This window comes from Mytilus edulis, chromosome 9 (assembly GCF_963676685.1).
Source record: "Mytilus edulis chromosome 9, xbMytEdul2.2, whole genome shotgun sequence".
Lineage (NCBI taxonomy): Eukaryota > Metazoa > Mollusca > Bivalvia > Mytilida > Mytilidae > Mytilus > Mytilus edulis.
The window spans coordinates 42,824,974-42,841,187 of NC_092352.1; the positions used below are offsets into that span (position 1 = coordinate 42,824,974).

At 32.8% G+C, this 16,214-nt stretch overlaps 1 protein-coding gene across 1 annotated transcript; it reads left to right on the forward strand.

Moving 5' to 3' along the window:
* Nucleotides 1-11,343: 11,343 nt before the first annotated feature.
* On the forward strand, nt 11,344-14,392 carry LOC139488399 (uncharacterized). Its single transcript, XM_071273953.1, has 2 exons — nt 11,344-11,409; nt 13,746-14,392. Exon 2 carries the CDS (start codon nt 13,752-13,754, stop codon nt 14,346-14,348), a length of 597 nt encoding a protein of 198 aa, XP_071130054.1. The 5' UTR covers nt 11,344-11,409; nt 13,746-13,751; the 3' UTR covers nt 14,349-14,392.
* The last annotated feature ends 1,822 nt before the right edge of the window (nt 14,393-16,214 follow it).

The window sequence follows — 16,214 nt, forward strand, 5'->3', positions numbered from 1 at the left end:
ATTGTTATGAAAGGTTACGCTTAATTCGGATAACTCATCAAAAAATTGTTTCGTAAACGATTATTAAATATGAGTTATTGAGTACAAATGATTTTGCGTCTTTTATACATGTAGTCCAGAGACTTTGGTACGTTTGCAAATATAAAATTCAGGAGATGTGGTATTTTTTTAAATGAGACAAATACCCGTAAGGACAAACGGACAAAATGTGAATAATCACGGGTCACCACACGGTCTTCAAAAACGAATAAAAACAATACAGGATATATTAAAGTGAGCTCCGGCATGATAAAGTATGAAACATTTTAGATATGAAACAAACTTCCACACAAATACTTCAATACTGAGCAATACCGAAAAATAACAGACTGTGACCATCGACAAGCACTGGACTTCTTGTTTATTACTTGATATAAGTATACTTATTCAGTCATGAACACATAATGATTAATTACAATTGTATGTTTATATTCAAACATTTTTCTATAAATATGTGCATCATTAAAATATGCACTTTTAGAATTATTTGTCATTTTGACGGTGTTTGTCAAAATATACATTTTATTTAACAACATTATTCTTAAGTCGTAAGAAAGATGCGACGTTGAAAAGCGTAAGGAACAGATCGGTGCCAAAAGTGGAGCATGATCTCTTTCAAAGTACCTTAGATCACCCCCAGTACAGGATAAGTGGTTCCCTGAATTTGTTTTCTTGTTTTACCACATGTTAACTGTAGCTGTATTTTTATCTTGACGAACTACTTCGCTCTACGTAACAACAAGTAAGGCAACAGGATGAGCAGAATTTTTGATGAATGTCAATTAAACTACAATCTCGTAAATAATGATAGCAGTGTATATAATTTATAAAAGTGTGAATCTAGTTTGTTCATATTCACTATTGTATGCGAGTATGTATATTGTAGAAGAATGGATGATGGGGGGGGGGGGGGGAGGGGGGGGAACTGCGTTTGTTTATTTATTGAAAATACAAAAACCTACAGCCATCCATGTGCAAAATTGATACATAAATTAATAAATATTAAGAATAGTGCACCAACAGAGCGTGCAACATATTTAAAAGTACATGTAGCAGTTAAGTTTCATTTGAAGAAAAATGTACCTTTTAACATAATCATTGATGTTGTTTAACTTAAAACTGGTTCTGTTATTCAGCTTGTTGATATTGAATCAAATTCCACTATGCTGTTTTAGTTATTTATAGTTCATGTTTACTGTCGAATAAAGATACATATTCCCCATTTCCATTCTCAATTTTATTTCATTTTCAATGTATGGCGATTCATTTTTATAGTACATGCGATGCATTTTTATAGAAAGAAATGAATTAATTTTCATTATATAAAGTCTTAATTTAGCCGACTCTAACAAAATTTATGAAGTCAGAAGGATTGAATATATATGGATGCTTAGTGAGTGAATTTCAAAATCAGAGGTAATATATCAATAAATTCCTTTAAAATGGTATGAACATGCATTGCTAATGTTATAGTCCATTTTTTCTCTGTAATAATTTGTCCAGATCAAGATTTATACGTAGGAAAACAAATGATCGTTTCGTACTGTGCAGGTTAATGTTCAATGTTTTACTGCTCCCGGTAGCATTGTGTATCATTTATATAACATGAACACCATGCGACTATTTTAAATAGACAAGTCTGTGAATTACCTGTAAATATCGCGAAATAAACACTCAAACTTGATTAAACTACAAATAGAGCATAACTGGTTGGCTCTTACAATTAATGCGACCGTGCATTTTGTGCTTTATTGTTATTAAAAATATATAATACAAATGAGAAACCCGTTGTTTTTATCTTATTCGAAGACATTTACTTGAAAAACTTACCTCATAATTTTGGCACTGTGCGATTCATTCTCTTTGTAGTTTTTATACATTTTTAAGAAGCAATAAATATGGTAGAAAAAAAATTCAAAGCTTTTTTAAGCGAGTTCGAATTCATCGTAGAAATACGTTATATTCACGAATTTTCTGCCCCAGTTAATTTTCGGATTAATGACAAGACGTAATAAAAAACTCACCAATAATATTTGAATATGCATGATATGAACGTGGTTATACCCGTGTACATGTATATTCATGTAAGCATCTTCGACTAGCTTGCATTACAAGTAGATATTTATAGATTATCGTTGATCATCTCAACGAGATTGATTTTCTCGCTTGAGCCGGGACGGCGAAAGCGAGAAAGGCAATCGAGTTGAGATGACCAATGATAATCTGTTTATCGCTATTTTACCTATGACGACGTTGTAAATTTCATGCCAATTTCGTTAGCAACGCCACGTGTCTGCTTAGTTTCTAGCGATAATTTTTCCATCTCAAGCAAGTAGCATGATATGAAAATTATCACAAAAAAGATCAAACGAAAAATGCACAAAATAGCGATAATTATAGATTATCGGTGATCATCTCAATAAGATTGATTTTCTCGCTTGAGCCGGGACGGCGAAAGCGAGAAAGACAATCGAGTTGAGATGAACAATGATAATCTTTTTATTGCTATTTTACCTATGACGACGTTGTCAATTTTATGTCAATTTCATGTCAATTTCGTTAGCAACGCCACGTGCATGCTTAGCTTCCAGCGATAATTTTCCATCTCAAGCGAGTAGCATGATATGAAAATTATCACAAACAAAGATCAAAGGAAAAATGCACAAAATAGCGATTATATCAAATATATATTACAATAATTACATTAGATAAAATTGAGAATGGAAATGGGGAATGTGTCAAAGAGATAACAACCCGATCAAATAAAAAACAACAGCAGAGGGTCACCAACAGGTCTTCAATGTAGCGAGAAATTCCCGCACCCGAAGGCGTCTTTCAGCTGGCCCCTAAACAAATATATACTAGTCCAGTGATAATGAACGCCATACTAATTTCCAAATTGTACACAAGAAACTAAAATTAAAATAATACAAGACTAACAAAGGCCAGAGGCTCCTGACTTGGGACAGGCGCAAAAATGCGGCGGGGTTAAACATGTTTGTGAGATCTCAACCCTTCCCCTATACCTCTTACCAATGTAGAAAAGTAAACGCATAACAATACGCACATTAAAATACAGTTCAAGGGAAGTCCGAGTCTGATGTCAGAAGATGTAACCAAAGAAAATAAACAAAATGACAATAATACATAAATAACTACAGACTATTAGCAGTTAACTGACATGCCAGCTCCAGACTTCAATTAAACTGACTGAAAGATTATGATTTCATCATATGAACATCAGGAACAATCCTTTCCGTTAGGGGTTTAGTATCATACCATCATAACATATATGAGAAGAACATAACCCGTGTCATGCCAACAACTGTTTTTAGAATAAAATGTGTTTAGTTCCGATGCAAAGACCTTATCAGTGACTCAATATTAACGCCAAAATATGCAACCTTTAATGACTTGACAACAGTATCGTAATCATATCCCTTCTTAATAAGTCTATTCAAAGGTTTTGTAAGTTTCTAAGGTGAATACTGACACCTTTGTGCTTTATAAAGAATATTTCCATAAAAAATTGGATGTGAAATACCTGAACGTATTAGAAGTCTGCATGTTGAGCTATATTTACGAATGATGTCTTTATACCGATAATAAAATTTAGTAAATGTTTTGACTATAGTTTGTGATATCGAAAACCCTGGTGTAATAATTTTTCAGTAATACATAAATTTCTCTCGTTAAAATCTAAAACATTGTTACATACACGAGCGAATCGTACAAGTTGAGATATATAAACACCGTAAGATGGTGACAAGGGAACGTCACCATCTAAAAACGGATAATTAACGATAGAAAATGAAAAATCATCCCTTTTATCATAAATTTTAGTATTCAGCTTTCAACTAGTAATATAGATATCAAGATCGAGAAAAGGGCAGTGGTCATTGTTAGTATTAGCTTTATTTAAAGTAAGTTCAACAGGATAAATTTCATTAATATACATACTGAAGTCGTCATTATTGAGAGCCAAAATATCATCCAAATATCTAAAAGTATTATTAAATTCGTTTATCAGATGTTGTTTCGATGGGTCTTTGCTTATTTTGTCATAAATTGTAACTCATAACAATACAAAAACAGGTCCGCAATAAGTGGTGCACAGTTAGTCCCAATTGGAATTCCGATAATCTGACGATATACGGAATCCCCAAAGCGAACAAAAATGTTATCTAGTAAAAATTCAAGGGCATATATAGTATCAAAGCATGTCCAATTAACATAGTTTTTTTGTTTATTGCTACTAAAAAATGACCTAAAAGAGTTTGAACATATATATTCACATTCTGATTTTTTGAATGCCCATTTAATTAGGCTTGTTCTTCGTGCGTACATTTTTAGAATGAAGCGCTTACAAAATGTACTTCGGTCAACACTTTTACACCCCAATAAATTTACAAAAAGAAGCATTCAATTCTTAAGTAGTCATTTCAAACCTGTGTTCAGTTGTTGCATGCAGAATTATCATATAAAACGACAATGAAAATTCATCGCGCATTTCCACATCAGAAATGAGGTCACTACAGTGAAATTTCATCGCAACTATCATAGTTAAAATGAATCGAATTCAGTTATTAATATTATAGATACAATACAAAAGATACATTTTTATATCAAAATTTCAATTTTGGCTTTTTTTAATACTTATTTACATACTTGACCTATAGAAAAAAAAATCATAATTTCTTTACTGTTAATGACTATTGATGCTAATTAGTTTAGTAAACAAAACCACATGGCTGACCAAGGGTAGAAAAAACATGTGGGCGGTCTTTATAACTGTTTATCTTGGAGATAATTGGACAATGATTTGACCTGAGTGTTATCAGTAACCCAGACAAAATTATCATAAGAGGTCCATGTGGGAGATTTTTTTTTCACTGCTAAAAGTAATTTATAAAAAAAAAGGATGGATAATAGTAAATCAAGAAAAAGGAAAAGAGGGAAAAAATGTACAAAAGATAAAAAGTCGATGAGTATAAATATTCTGTTGAAGAATCTGTCAAAGGCTCTTATTACAACCAGACACATGCTTTTGAACAACTGGAAACTGAAGAAAGTTCTGGTACTGACAGTATCACTGATTTTGGAAATCAAAGTGTATCCTCCAGAAAACTGAATTCGTCTGGTACATGTATAAGTAGAGAAGAAAGTGAAAATGAAAATAGTGAAAGTGACCAAGATTTGAACACTTTTTTTTTTACTTTAATCCTTTTATTAAACATAAAAATGTTATATTCTAATGAAATTCTGTTGAAAGATACATTCAATCAATTATTTTGTATTTTTAAAAAGTTTTACCCATCAGCCTTTATTCTACAACAGACATACTCCTATACAATAGTGAAAATTAACTAACTGGATTCGAACTTTATATATATTGTTATAAGTACTCTCACAATGTAATATTAAATTTTATCAGATTCCACTATTTAGCATGTCAAGTATAATAGTGAAGGAAATTGTACCAAGTCTTGTAATATAATGATAGAGATTCTAGAGGGTGAAACGAGCACCGTAAATTGCAAAAGCTCTTGTGAAGCAAACGTCTGTAGGAAAAGGCAATACTAGACAAAACATAGACGTTGATACAATTGGAAGCCAAAATCAAAATTCATTTCTAAAATAGACTTTAAACATCCACGCGGTATCAACATGGTCTTATCCTTTTTCAAAATAGACGGCATACTCGTTAACCTCGGTCATACTTATACATAAATGGGAAAATGCAGGTTATCAAATATTGATAAAAGGTGCATAGGTCTGTGTTTAAAATCAAAACTTCCTGCTCTTGACGACAACCTTCTTAATAGATATATATAGTAGAGAGGACGAACATGTCCGTTTGTCGGTCATATATAGATTAAGCTATGCACACACAGCTGTTGGGATTGCATATTTTCCGAATCGAACGGAAAATGTATAAAATGTGTCATGCTACAAACTTTTGTATCATGTGTGAATTAGCTTATCCAATGTATGCAAATGACGAAAATGCGTAAATTGCTTTACCTTTAATGAAGGACTTTATAAACGTAATACTAGTATTCTAAATAACCGAAGGTACGGACTCGACTTCGAAGCCCTTATGAACTCTTAGACTAGTTATAGCAGGTGAACATTGGATTTTAAATCTGCATAGTGATCATGCCAAAATACGAAAAAAAGGGGGGTTTCTTTTTGGAAAATAAACGAAAAAACTGATTTTAATATTTGCAACCTTAAAAGAACAATTAAGGGTAAAAGAGAAAAGCTAAGAAAATGTCTTCGAATATCAATATAATTCGGGATACTAGACTGGTAACCGGTTGTTAAGGACATTAGTGCTGTAAAAGTAGTCGTTTTAATTCGTTCACTAGAGATAACTCATTTAAATGAAATTTGCTAGATGAAAATTTAAAATTTTCAAACTTATTTAACTTGAAAACGAGTTTTATAAAACCATCTTTTTTAAAATGCCATTTGGTTTGATTACATAAGAATATTATGTGTGCCAATTTTCATGAAAACGTAAATAGTGCATTTTTTTTTTAATTTGATAAATGTACAGCAAAAAATTATGTTTTTTCCTACATTCATGAACATTTGATAAATATGAGTTATTTCTGAATAAAAAATGTATAATTTTTTCGGATACTTAGGGACGACATCAAAAGATCAATGTAAGATAAAAAAAACTTAATTCAAATAGTTTGGGGTGGGGATGGGGGGGGGGGGGGGGGGTGAACTGCTGCAAGATGTGGTTATCCGACATTGATTTTTACATATATCTATATGGGTCAATCAATTTTTCCCAAATTAAGATAAGAGGGGGGTTGGAGGGGGGGGGGGGGGTCAGAGAAAAAACTATGTGAATTAAGTTTTTTATCCTTCATTGAACTTTTGATGTTGTCCCTTATAAAATACAGAAATTACAAATTATTTAACTAAAACAATTTGTGTTTATCTTTTAAAACAAAAAAGTTAAATCTTTCTTTCGAAACGGAAAATACGGCCACAAATCCGAATTTTGAGCAAAATTAATATACAAAATGTCGACCTCATTTTACTCAAAAAGTAGCACATGAAGGTATATTTTTTTATTGCATATTTGATTTAATCAGGTTAAAAATAGTCTATATGGAAATTTTTATCAAAATGTAAATACGGGACCAAAACTGTATCGTATGCCCTTAAGTCAATGTCCAGAGAGCATTTAGAAGTGCGCTGAGGAACTATAAATGTTTACACTTAAAGGTTATTGGAAGGTATGGGACCAGCAAACATGTATAAACCTACTACATTACGTATGTGCCTGCCCCAAGCCGGAGCCTTTAACGCAGCGGATGTTTTTGTTGTTGTATACATGTATCATATTTTTTTTTATTGTATCTACACGTAAATCAGACCGTAAATTTTCTTGTTTGAATTACTAATCATTTCATGGATTGTTATACAGCTTGCTATGTGGTGAGAATTGTATTCATTGTTGAAGGCCGTGCGGTGACATATATGTGCTTATTTCTACGTCGTTTGCAGTGACTGTTTTGGAAGACTTAAAGTATTATCACGAACAAACTATAGTTCTGCGATCCAAGTCATCGCGAGAGCTGCACTTGTCAAATGTTTTCATGTAGATCTGACGAGTCCGTCGAATATATGACGTCAGTGATCTGATTGAATATTTCTCAATACGAACAAAAAAATTCACTGTTATCAATGAATATATAAATTCTAATTTTCCATTCATCTGTTTCACATATTTATTGTCTTACGATAACATACGCATAGTATTACTGCTAGGTGATCATTTTTATTCGGTTGGTCCCTATATAAGTAAAAATAAAGAAAGTATTAGTAAAAATGTGTTTTGTATAATAAACAATGCATATGTGAAGTGTAATCTTTTATCAATTGGAATCTTTTTAACTTATATTTATTATAAAAAAAAAGATGTTGAATGATTGCCTATGAGACACCTCTCCGCAAGAGACAAACGACACAGACACTAACTACTATGGGTTATTGTACGGCCTTCAACAACGAGCAAACACCATACTGCATAGTCAGCAACACAAGACCCCGTAATCTAAAATGTAAAACAATTCAATCGTGAAAACAAACTGCATAATCAATGTACAAAGTCTCAAAGGTTCATATTGTTTATAACATTTTTATCATAATGTTTTGCCAATGGAAGGAATGATAAAGACTTTCTTATACATATTTTGAATCATCGAAGTTTGTACAAAGTTGTTGATTGATGAAAATATATCTTTCATAAAAAAAATCGTTAACATTTGTATTTTATGGAAAAACGTCCCCTTTGAAAAATCCCGAACCCGCTCCTGAAGGTAAAAGTATACATTTGAATTTGAATCTGAGGTAATGAATCAAGTTTATAAGACAGTAAGAACAAAGGTGCAAATTGTATTTTCCCTGGCACATAAGTTGTCGAAATACACCCCTTCAATTACTTGAACCTTGGCTTGAGAATTATTTCCCTAACTCATCTATAGTGTTTAACTTCTGATATACATTTTAAAATATAGTAATCTACTCACGGATCGTCCGCGAAAACGGCTTATATAATCCCGGGTTTTTATTAATTCGATGAAACAGATGTTGTCGCTGTTTGGGATTTGTCTTTCAATTACCTCCATTTCATGCACAAGTTTATATTGACGAAAAGTTCCGGCTTCGCCAGTACAGAAATTAATTTCATCAAGACAGTTATAACATGAATAGCAGGACAAATCGCGAAGTAAAACATTCCGTGAACTTGTATAAGTCTTTTAATATTGGTGATTGCACCTTACTGAAGTGACGACTTTAAATCTATTTTGGAGTACTTCCACAACATAAATTTCAATTCGCATTTTACATTTAGAGGACTGTCTTGGTGTCTCCAATTTTTCTTTGCAAAAGTTGGACGAAGTTCATGTAATGAGATTTTTTCCCCCATTTCCCCATTCTTTTAAATAAATCGTTAAAAGCTATAAACGATTAATAAAAATTGCAAAATTTAACCTGTGTCGAATCTATGTCCCCGCTTGGAGTCTATAGTAACATGCGCTATTCTTTTTTTCGGCAGCAATCATCAACCTCTTTTTCCAAATTTCATAACACGATTTGTTTTAATTATCATGAACATTTAATTGAAACTTTAGCACATGTAACGACGGAAATTAGCGTCTTTCGGATTTTAGACGTTTGGACAAATTGGCTACCGTTTTGTAATGTGTGGAAGCATTTTATTCCTTTAAGACCCAAACATGTAGTTAATAAGAAAAGAATCTTGGCATTTTTTACTCTTCGTGTATCTAACTTTTGTTTTGATCAATTATAAAAAATAAGCGTTAACTGCTTTGAAAAATGAAATATCAACTTGGACAAAATGGCTACCGTTTGAAAAACGACTGTGTAGAGAAGATTTTATTGAATCAGCAATATTTGAACTCACGAACAATGAAGCAAATATTTGTACTTTTGTTAGATATTATTATTTTATTGTATAGCAATATAATATTTCCCACAGAAAGTAACCAAAAGTTAGCGTGCAATAAATTCTAATATTGCACTAGTGCAATAAATCTTCAAAATTCATGACGTCATCAACGACAAAATCTTAGTTTATACCAATTTTTACTTTTAAATATTATATTGCTATACAATAAAAGGGTTATTGCATGAATATTGGGGAATATTGTCCCTCGTAGAACATATATTGCACTCGCAAGCTCAAGCAATATAAAATTCTACTCGGGACAATATTCCCCAATATTCATGCAATGACCCTATAGTCTTACTCTTTTTATTCATTTTCTACTTACAAAATTCACTTGCAGTCGTTGAGTTAACGAGAAACGTCGTTGGACATTTTTCTTATTCCAGCTTAATATGAAGCCACCGAGTCAAATGAAATTTTGGCAAAATAACGGCTTTAACGCCACAAAGAATCGACACATGTCGTTGTTCCTGCCAAGAATCAAGAAGATCAGACAATAATAAAAAGGATCACTATACATATGAGTTAAAACAGTTTTTCATAAATGTAACGTTGGACATCCGTTTTCAGTTTTCACATAGCTTTGTTAATCTAATCCTCAAATATACTAGATATTACTTAGTATATGATCAAGAGCTGTAAAAACATGATTTGAAACATGTATTGAATTTGTTTAAATATTGGTTCGTGTTTTCTGACATTTTTATTTTGTTTTGCGGATGAAATTTCGAAGATTCTGTTTTAAATCCTAGAGGTTGTAAGAACATCGTGTCCAACGTTTGAAAAGTGGAAAAAGAGCAACCAATACTTCAATTTAACCTTATTACAAGAAGGCATGTAGTTTGCGCTTATTTAAATGGAGGTGGAAAGCTTGGCTTGCCTTCGGAGGACTCAATGTCAGTCCTCTTATAATTCAACATATAATTCTTCCTACAAGTAGAAGTTTCATTAAACCTAGACTGGCTATACAGCCCTTCCACGGCTGGTAACTTAATAAATTTTAATAGGATCTATAAAATATATAAGATTCTCACAGAAGGTAACCAAAGAAGGTAACCAAAGATTTTGCGACGATACAAATATTAAACTTTACAATATGAATAAATATCTTTAACCAATGAATTCAAATAGCAAAAGCTATGCAATTAACAAATATATACTCATTAAGCTTCATGTAAATTATTTAACAATGAAATACATTAAATATGTAATTTGGAGTTTTACCAAGGGAGCTAATAATTAATTAATAACACTGTCTGCCACACAGCATTTCGGGGGCTCTCCCTCTGGTATCTTTCGTCCCTCTTTTATAGCTGACTATGCGGGGGCTTTTCTAATTATTGGGGGCATTATGATGACCTATAGTTGTTAATTTCTGTGTCATTTAGTCTCTTGGCAATCATAATACATATTCTTTTATATACATAGCGATGTCGTTAAAACGACATAGTGATGTCGTTATTACGACATGTTATGTCGAAATAACGACAAAGCGATGTCGTTATAACGACATAGCGATGTCGTTATAATGACATGTTATGTCGAAATAACGACATAGCGATGTCGTAATAACGACATGTTATGTCGAAATTACGACATGCTATATCGTAATTACGACATGCTATGTCGTAATTACGACATAATTTTTTTTTTAATGGCCCTTATCGGCTTCCGTACTATGTCATGTGTTAATACTTAATTGTTATACAGTCATGTAAATACTGAGTGTATAACAGTAACTATTACTGTCCTACATTTGTAAGTGTTGCGTTTCTTTTAATGATCAGTTTAAACATATTAACATACTAAACTGTTTACCGTTATAATCCCCTGTGTCAGCTTGTGTAAACGCAGGGTGTGTGAGATTAAAGGTATGTACATATTAAAAAAATAGGGTTATATATAAATTAAACAGGTCAGCTCGATGTCAATTTGTCATGATTTAAAAGTTATGGTTTTTAACTTTTAGATGATAAAACCAAATAATTTTTAACATTTAAACTTACTCTTGCAATTTAATTCATTGATCATAGAATTATATATATCGAATTAATACGTGTGTAATGCGGTATTGTGTAAAGCAAGTTGTGTTGTTTACTTGTGTATTACAAGATAAATGTAACAAAATCAACACGTGACAGCATTTGTTATTTGAATTATTGTTGATAACATGCATGGATAACATAACTCAAATGTATAATTTAAATATTATTTTTATACGACCCCAAACATTTTTTGGGATCGTATAATGGTATAATGTCGTCGTCTGCGTCGTCTACGTCGTCTTCGTCCGAAGACACATTGGTTTCCGGATAATAACTTTAGTTTAAGTGAATAGATCGTCATGAAATTTTTTCAGAAGGTTCAATACCACAAAAGGAAGGTTGGGATTCATTTTGGGGATGATGGTCCTAACCGATTAGGAATTAGGGGCCCAAAAGGGGCCCAAAACCAGCATTTTTCTAGTTTCAGGATAAATAACTTGTGTAGAAGTATTTCTGCTCTGAAATCATACCGCAATGTTTAAAACCACAAGTAAAAGGTTTGGATTCATTTTAGGGGTTATGGAGCCAAAGTTTAGGAATTAAGGGCCAAAAAGGGGTAAAAACAAGCATTTTTCTAGTTTCAAGACAATAACTTAATATGTGTAATTGTATGGATCTCTCTGAAATTGTACCACAATGTACCATATAACAAAGGGGAGGCTGGGATTAGGTTTTGGGTTAATTGCCCAAAATATGTAGGAATTAGGGGCCAAAAAGGGCCAAAAAGAAGCATGTTTCTAGTTTCCAAACAATCATGACAATAACTTGTGTTTAAGTGTATGGATCTCTCTGAAATTGTACTACAAGGTTCAATACTGCAATGAAAAGCATAGGATTGAGCTTAAGGGTTATTGCTCCAAGGGGGTTTCAAAAAGGTTTTTTTTCAAAATTTTTGAAAAGTTTCAAGAAGAAATCTTCAATTGCACAGTATTGTGCAATAGATTTGTTAGATCTTTGACCACATTAATTTTGTGACAAAAACCTATATTATGTCAAAAATTTGATCACAATCCAAATTCAGACAGAATCAAGCTTGAATATTGTGACCAAATTTGCCCTATCTGTTCAGGGTTCAACCACTGGGGTCGTATAAAGCTGCGCCCTGTGGAGCACCTGGTTCCAGATTGAAATAGTCCAGGCTTTTATTTTTTCATGTTTTATGTTTTTTCATGTTTTATGGACTATAATCTTTTTTCAATTTACTTTCAACTTGGCGAACGGCATTTTAGTTAACACATTTTAGTCTCTCATCACGACATGTATGGGTTGCAGCCCTGTGAAAACCATGTTTGACAAAATGACCTATCTGGGGGAAAAATATTTCATAAGGGGCTTTTTCTCAGACATTACAATTGTGTGTCTTGTCAAAATCGTTCTGAGCATAGAAGGCAGATAGAGTGAAATATGAAACACCATGTAGAAAAATAGAACTCGGAGTTATATATATATATAGTTTCTACATAAGGATCACCTGAGAGAAAAAACTACAAAGAAGAAGAAACAATTATTAAATAGACACTTACAGCAAAGAATTGTTGAGCGGTTTATAAAGATACAAAAGGAAGGAAATTAAAAGTTTATAAACGAAATTGTTGAAAACTTTTTTTTACACACCGACATTTGATAATGCTATAATGCGAAGACTACAGAAAATATTTGTAAGAAGTCTACTGGAAAGGAACAAACTAAAGTTTAAATAAAGGCAAACTATTTAGAATTACATTTGAAAAATTAATGGAATGCTTTTATCATTTTTTTAGGGTTTTACAGCCTCATTTAATTTTTGTTACGTTCGCCAATTTTAAGATCTTTTAAGTATATCCTATTATCTATGTTACCATTTTCATCTCATTTTCATTTAACATAAGTCTCTCTTAAAAAAATCATGGTAATTTCCTTTAATTAGGTTTTTGATAGGTCTCGGAACACACACAGAGACGGAGAGAGAGAGTTAATTTCTTCCTGTCTTTTTTCATTGCATTTACTTCGTCATGAAAAACGAATCGACAAGTATGGTTTAAATGTAGACGATGCTTAGCGTTTATCGCCGTATACATACCAACAATCCAAATGTAAATGATTAATTGGGTTGCTAAACGTCCGATTGGTCCAAAAATAAAACACACGTAAATTGTTATTAAAACATCTTTTTTGATTTCTAGAACAAAATGGCGTATGTCATTAAAACCAAGAAATCAGAAGTAGAGCTTCCGTACCTTCCTAAAAATGGTAAACTCAAGAATGGAACAGATGTTACCCTGGACTGGTACAAGGACGCAGACGAGAGAGAATTATTTGATATTCTGAGACACATCGTGCATGAAGAGGGTGATAGTTACCCTCAAGATGAAATGTCTAATATAGATGACTTCCGGTCATATTACCTATCACATGATGTTTTTGTATGTAAAAAAACATCAACTGGGGAAGTCATTGGAGGGTTTTATGTAAAGCCAAACTTTCCGGGAAGATGCTCGCATATCTGCAACGCTGGGTTTATAGTTAAAGCTTCGTCAAGGGGTTATGGAGTTGGAACATTTATGGCGGAAGCATATTTACAAATAGCACGTGATTTAGGATACCTTGCGTCGTTTTTCAACCTTGTATTTGTATCTAATGAATCGTCGCTTAACTTATGGAGAAAACTAGGATTTACCGAAATTGGAAGAGTCCCGAATGCTGGTAAATTAAAAGGAAGGGGCATGACAGACGCTCTTCAATTTTATTATGACTTAACTTCGTTAACGAAATTGACAGTTGAATAACCTTGATGAATTCCTTGTATCCTGGATTAAAATATTTGTTCATTGATTTATCAAATATATTTAAAGAAGAGATGTTTTAAAATTCAACACGATATTTGCATTGCATACATGACATTGTGCTTGTTAGTCTTAAATACATGATTTTTTATTATTTGATATTGGCTTAGAACTACAATGTAGCTGTCTGTAACTGCGAGTACTCTCAGATCTGTACTTAGTAACTTTTTGTGTTGGAATGTACAAGTATGACTATGCGGTTTGGCCTTTGTTAATGTTGAAGGCCGTATGGTGACCTATAGTTGTTAATTTGTGAAAAATCAAACGACACAACCAATGACAAAGTCTGACCACAAATGTCCCTTCATCAGTTCTTACAACGGTATATTTTTTTCATTTTTAAATTCAATTGCACGTTCATTCCTTAAAAGTAGTCTCGTAACCATTTTACAGATATTGCAGCGTTTTAATGTGAATGTCTGTTAAAGGATTATTCACTTCAACATCAGAAGCATCAGCAAATCGATTTTCGACCTGCTACATGTAGGACGCGTCGCCTGCGTTGTTAGCCATCTCCGGTATTTGACTCATCTTTTTCTCAACAAAAATTCTAGATGTCTTCGGAAGCCGTTTTATTTACAGACATGGTATTTGCCAACTGTCGTGTTATTTCCTTGCAAATATTGCGAGACATGGAATTCCCTAATGACAAATACACAGATAGAGAGAGAAAAAATCTTGAAATATAATTATAATAGCACATTTCCGAAAAATGCCATTCCTCTCATATAATCAAAATACAGCATTATTACATAAGGTGAAACTAAAGTCAAAGTTAATTTTAATTTTAATAAGTCAATAAGTTATAATGACTTGGTTAACCTTTACACTTTATATGTTACACAGATGTTAAAGGACATGTCCCATTATTTATTCGTGTGCCAGTATGTTTTGTTATTAATTTTTAGCTCACCTGGCCCAAAGGGCCAAGTGAGCTTTTCCCATCACTTTGCGTCCGTCGTCCGTCGTCGTTAACTTTTACAAAAAGCTTCTCCTCTGAAACTACTGGGCCAAATTAAACCAAACTTGGCCACAATCATCATTGGGGTATCGAGTTTAAAAAATGTGTCCGGCGACCCGCCCAACCAACCAAGATGGCCGCCATGGCTAAAAATAGAACATAGGGGTAAAATGCAGTTTTTGGCTTATAACTAAAAAAACAAAGCATTTAGAGCAAATCTGATATGGGGTAAAATTGTTTATCAGGTCAATTTCTATCTGCCCTGAAATTTTCAGATGAATCGGACAACCTGTTAGTTGTTGGGTTGCTACCCCTGAATTGGTAATTTTAAGGAAATTCTGCTGTTTTTGGTTATAATATCTTGAATATTATTATAGATAGAGATTATCTGTAAACAGCATTAATGTTCAACAAAGTAAGATTTACAAATAAGTCAACATGACTGAAATGGTCAATTGCCCCTTTTAGGAGTTATTGCCCTTTATAGTCAATTTTTAACCATTTTTCGTAAATCTTAGTAATCCTTTACAAAAATCTTCTCCTCTGAGCTTACTGGGCCAAATTAATCCAAACTTGGCCACAAACATTTTTGGGGTATTAAGTTTTAAAAAATGTGTGGCGTGACCCTGTCATCCAACCAAGATGGCCGCCACGGCTAAAAATAGAACATAGAGGTAAAATGCAGTTTTTGGCTTATAACTCAAAAACCAAAGCATTAAGAGCAAATCTGACATGGATAAAATTACTTATCAGGTCAAGATCTATCTGCCCTGAAATTTCCAGATGAATCAGACAACCCGTTATTGGGTTGCTGCACCTGAATTGGTAATTTTAAGGAAATTTTGCTG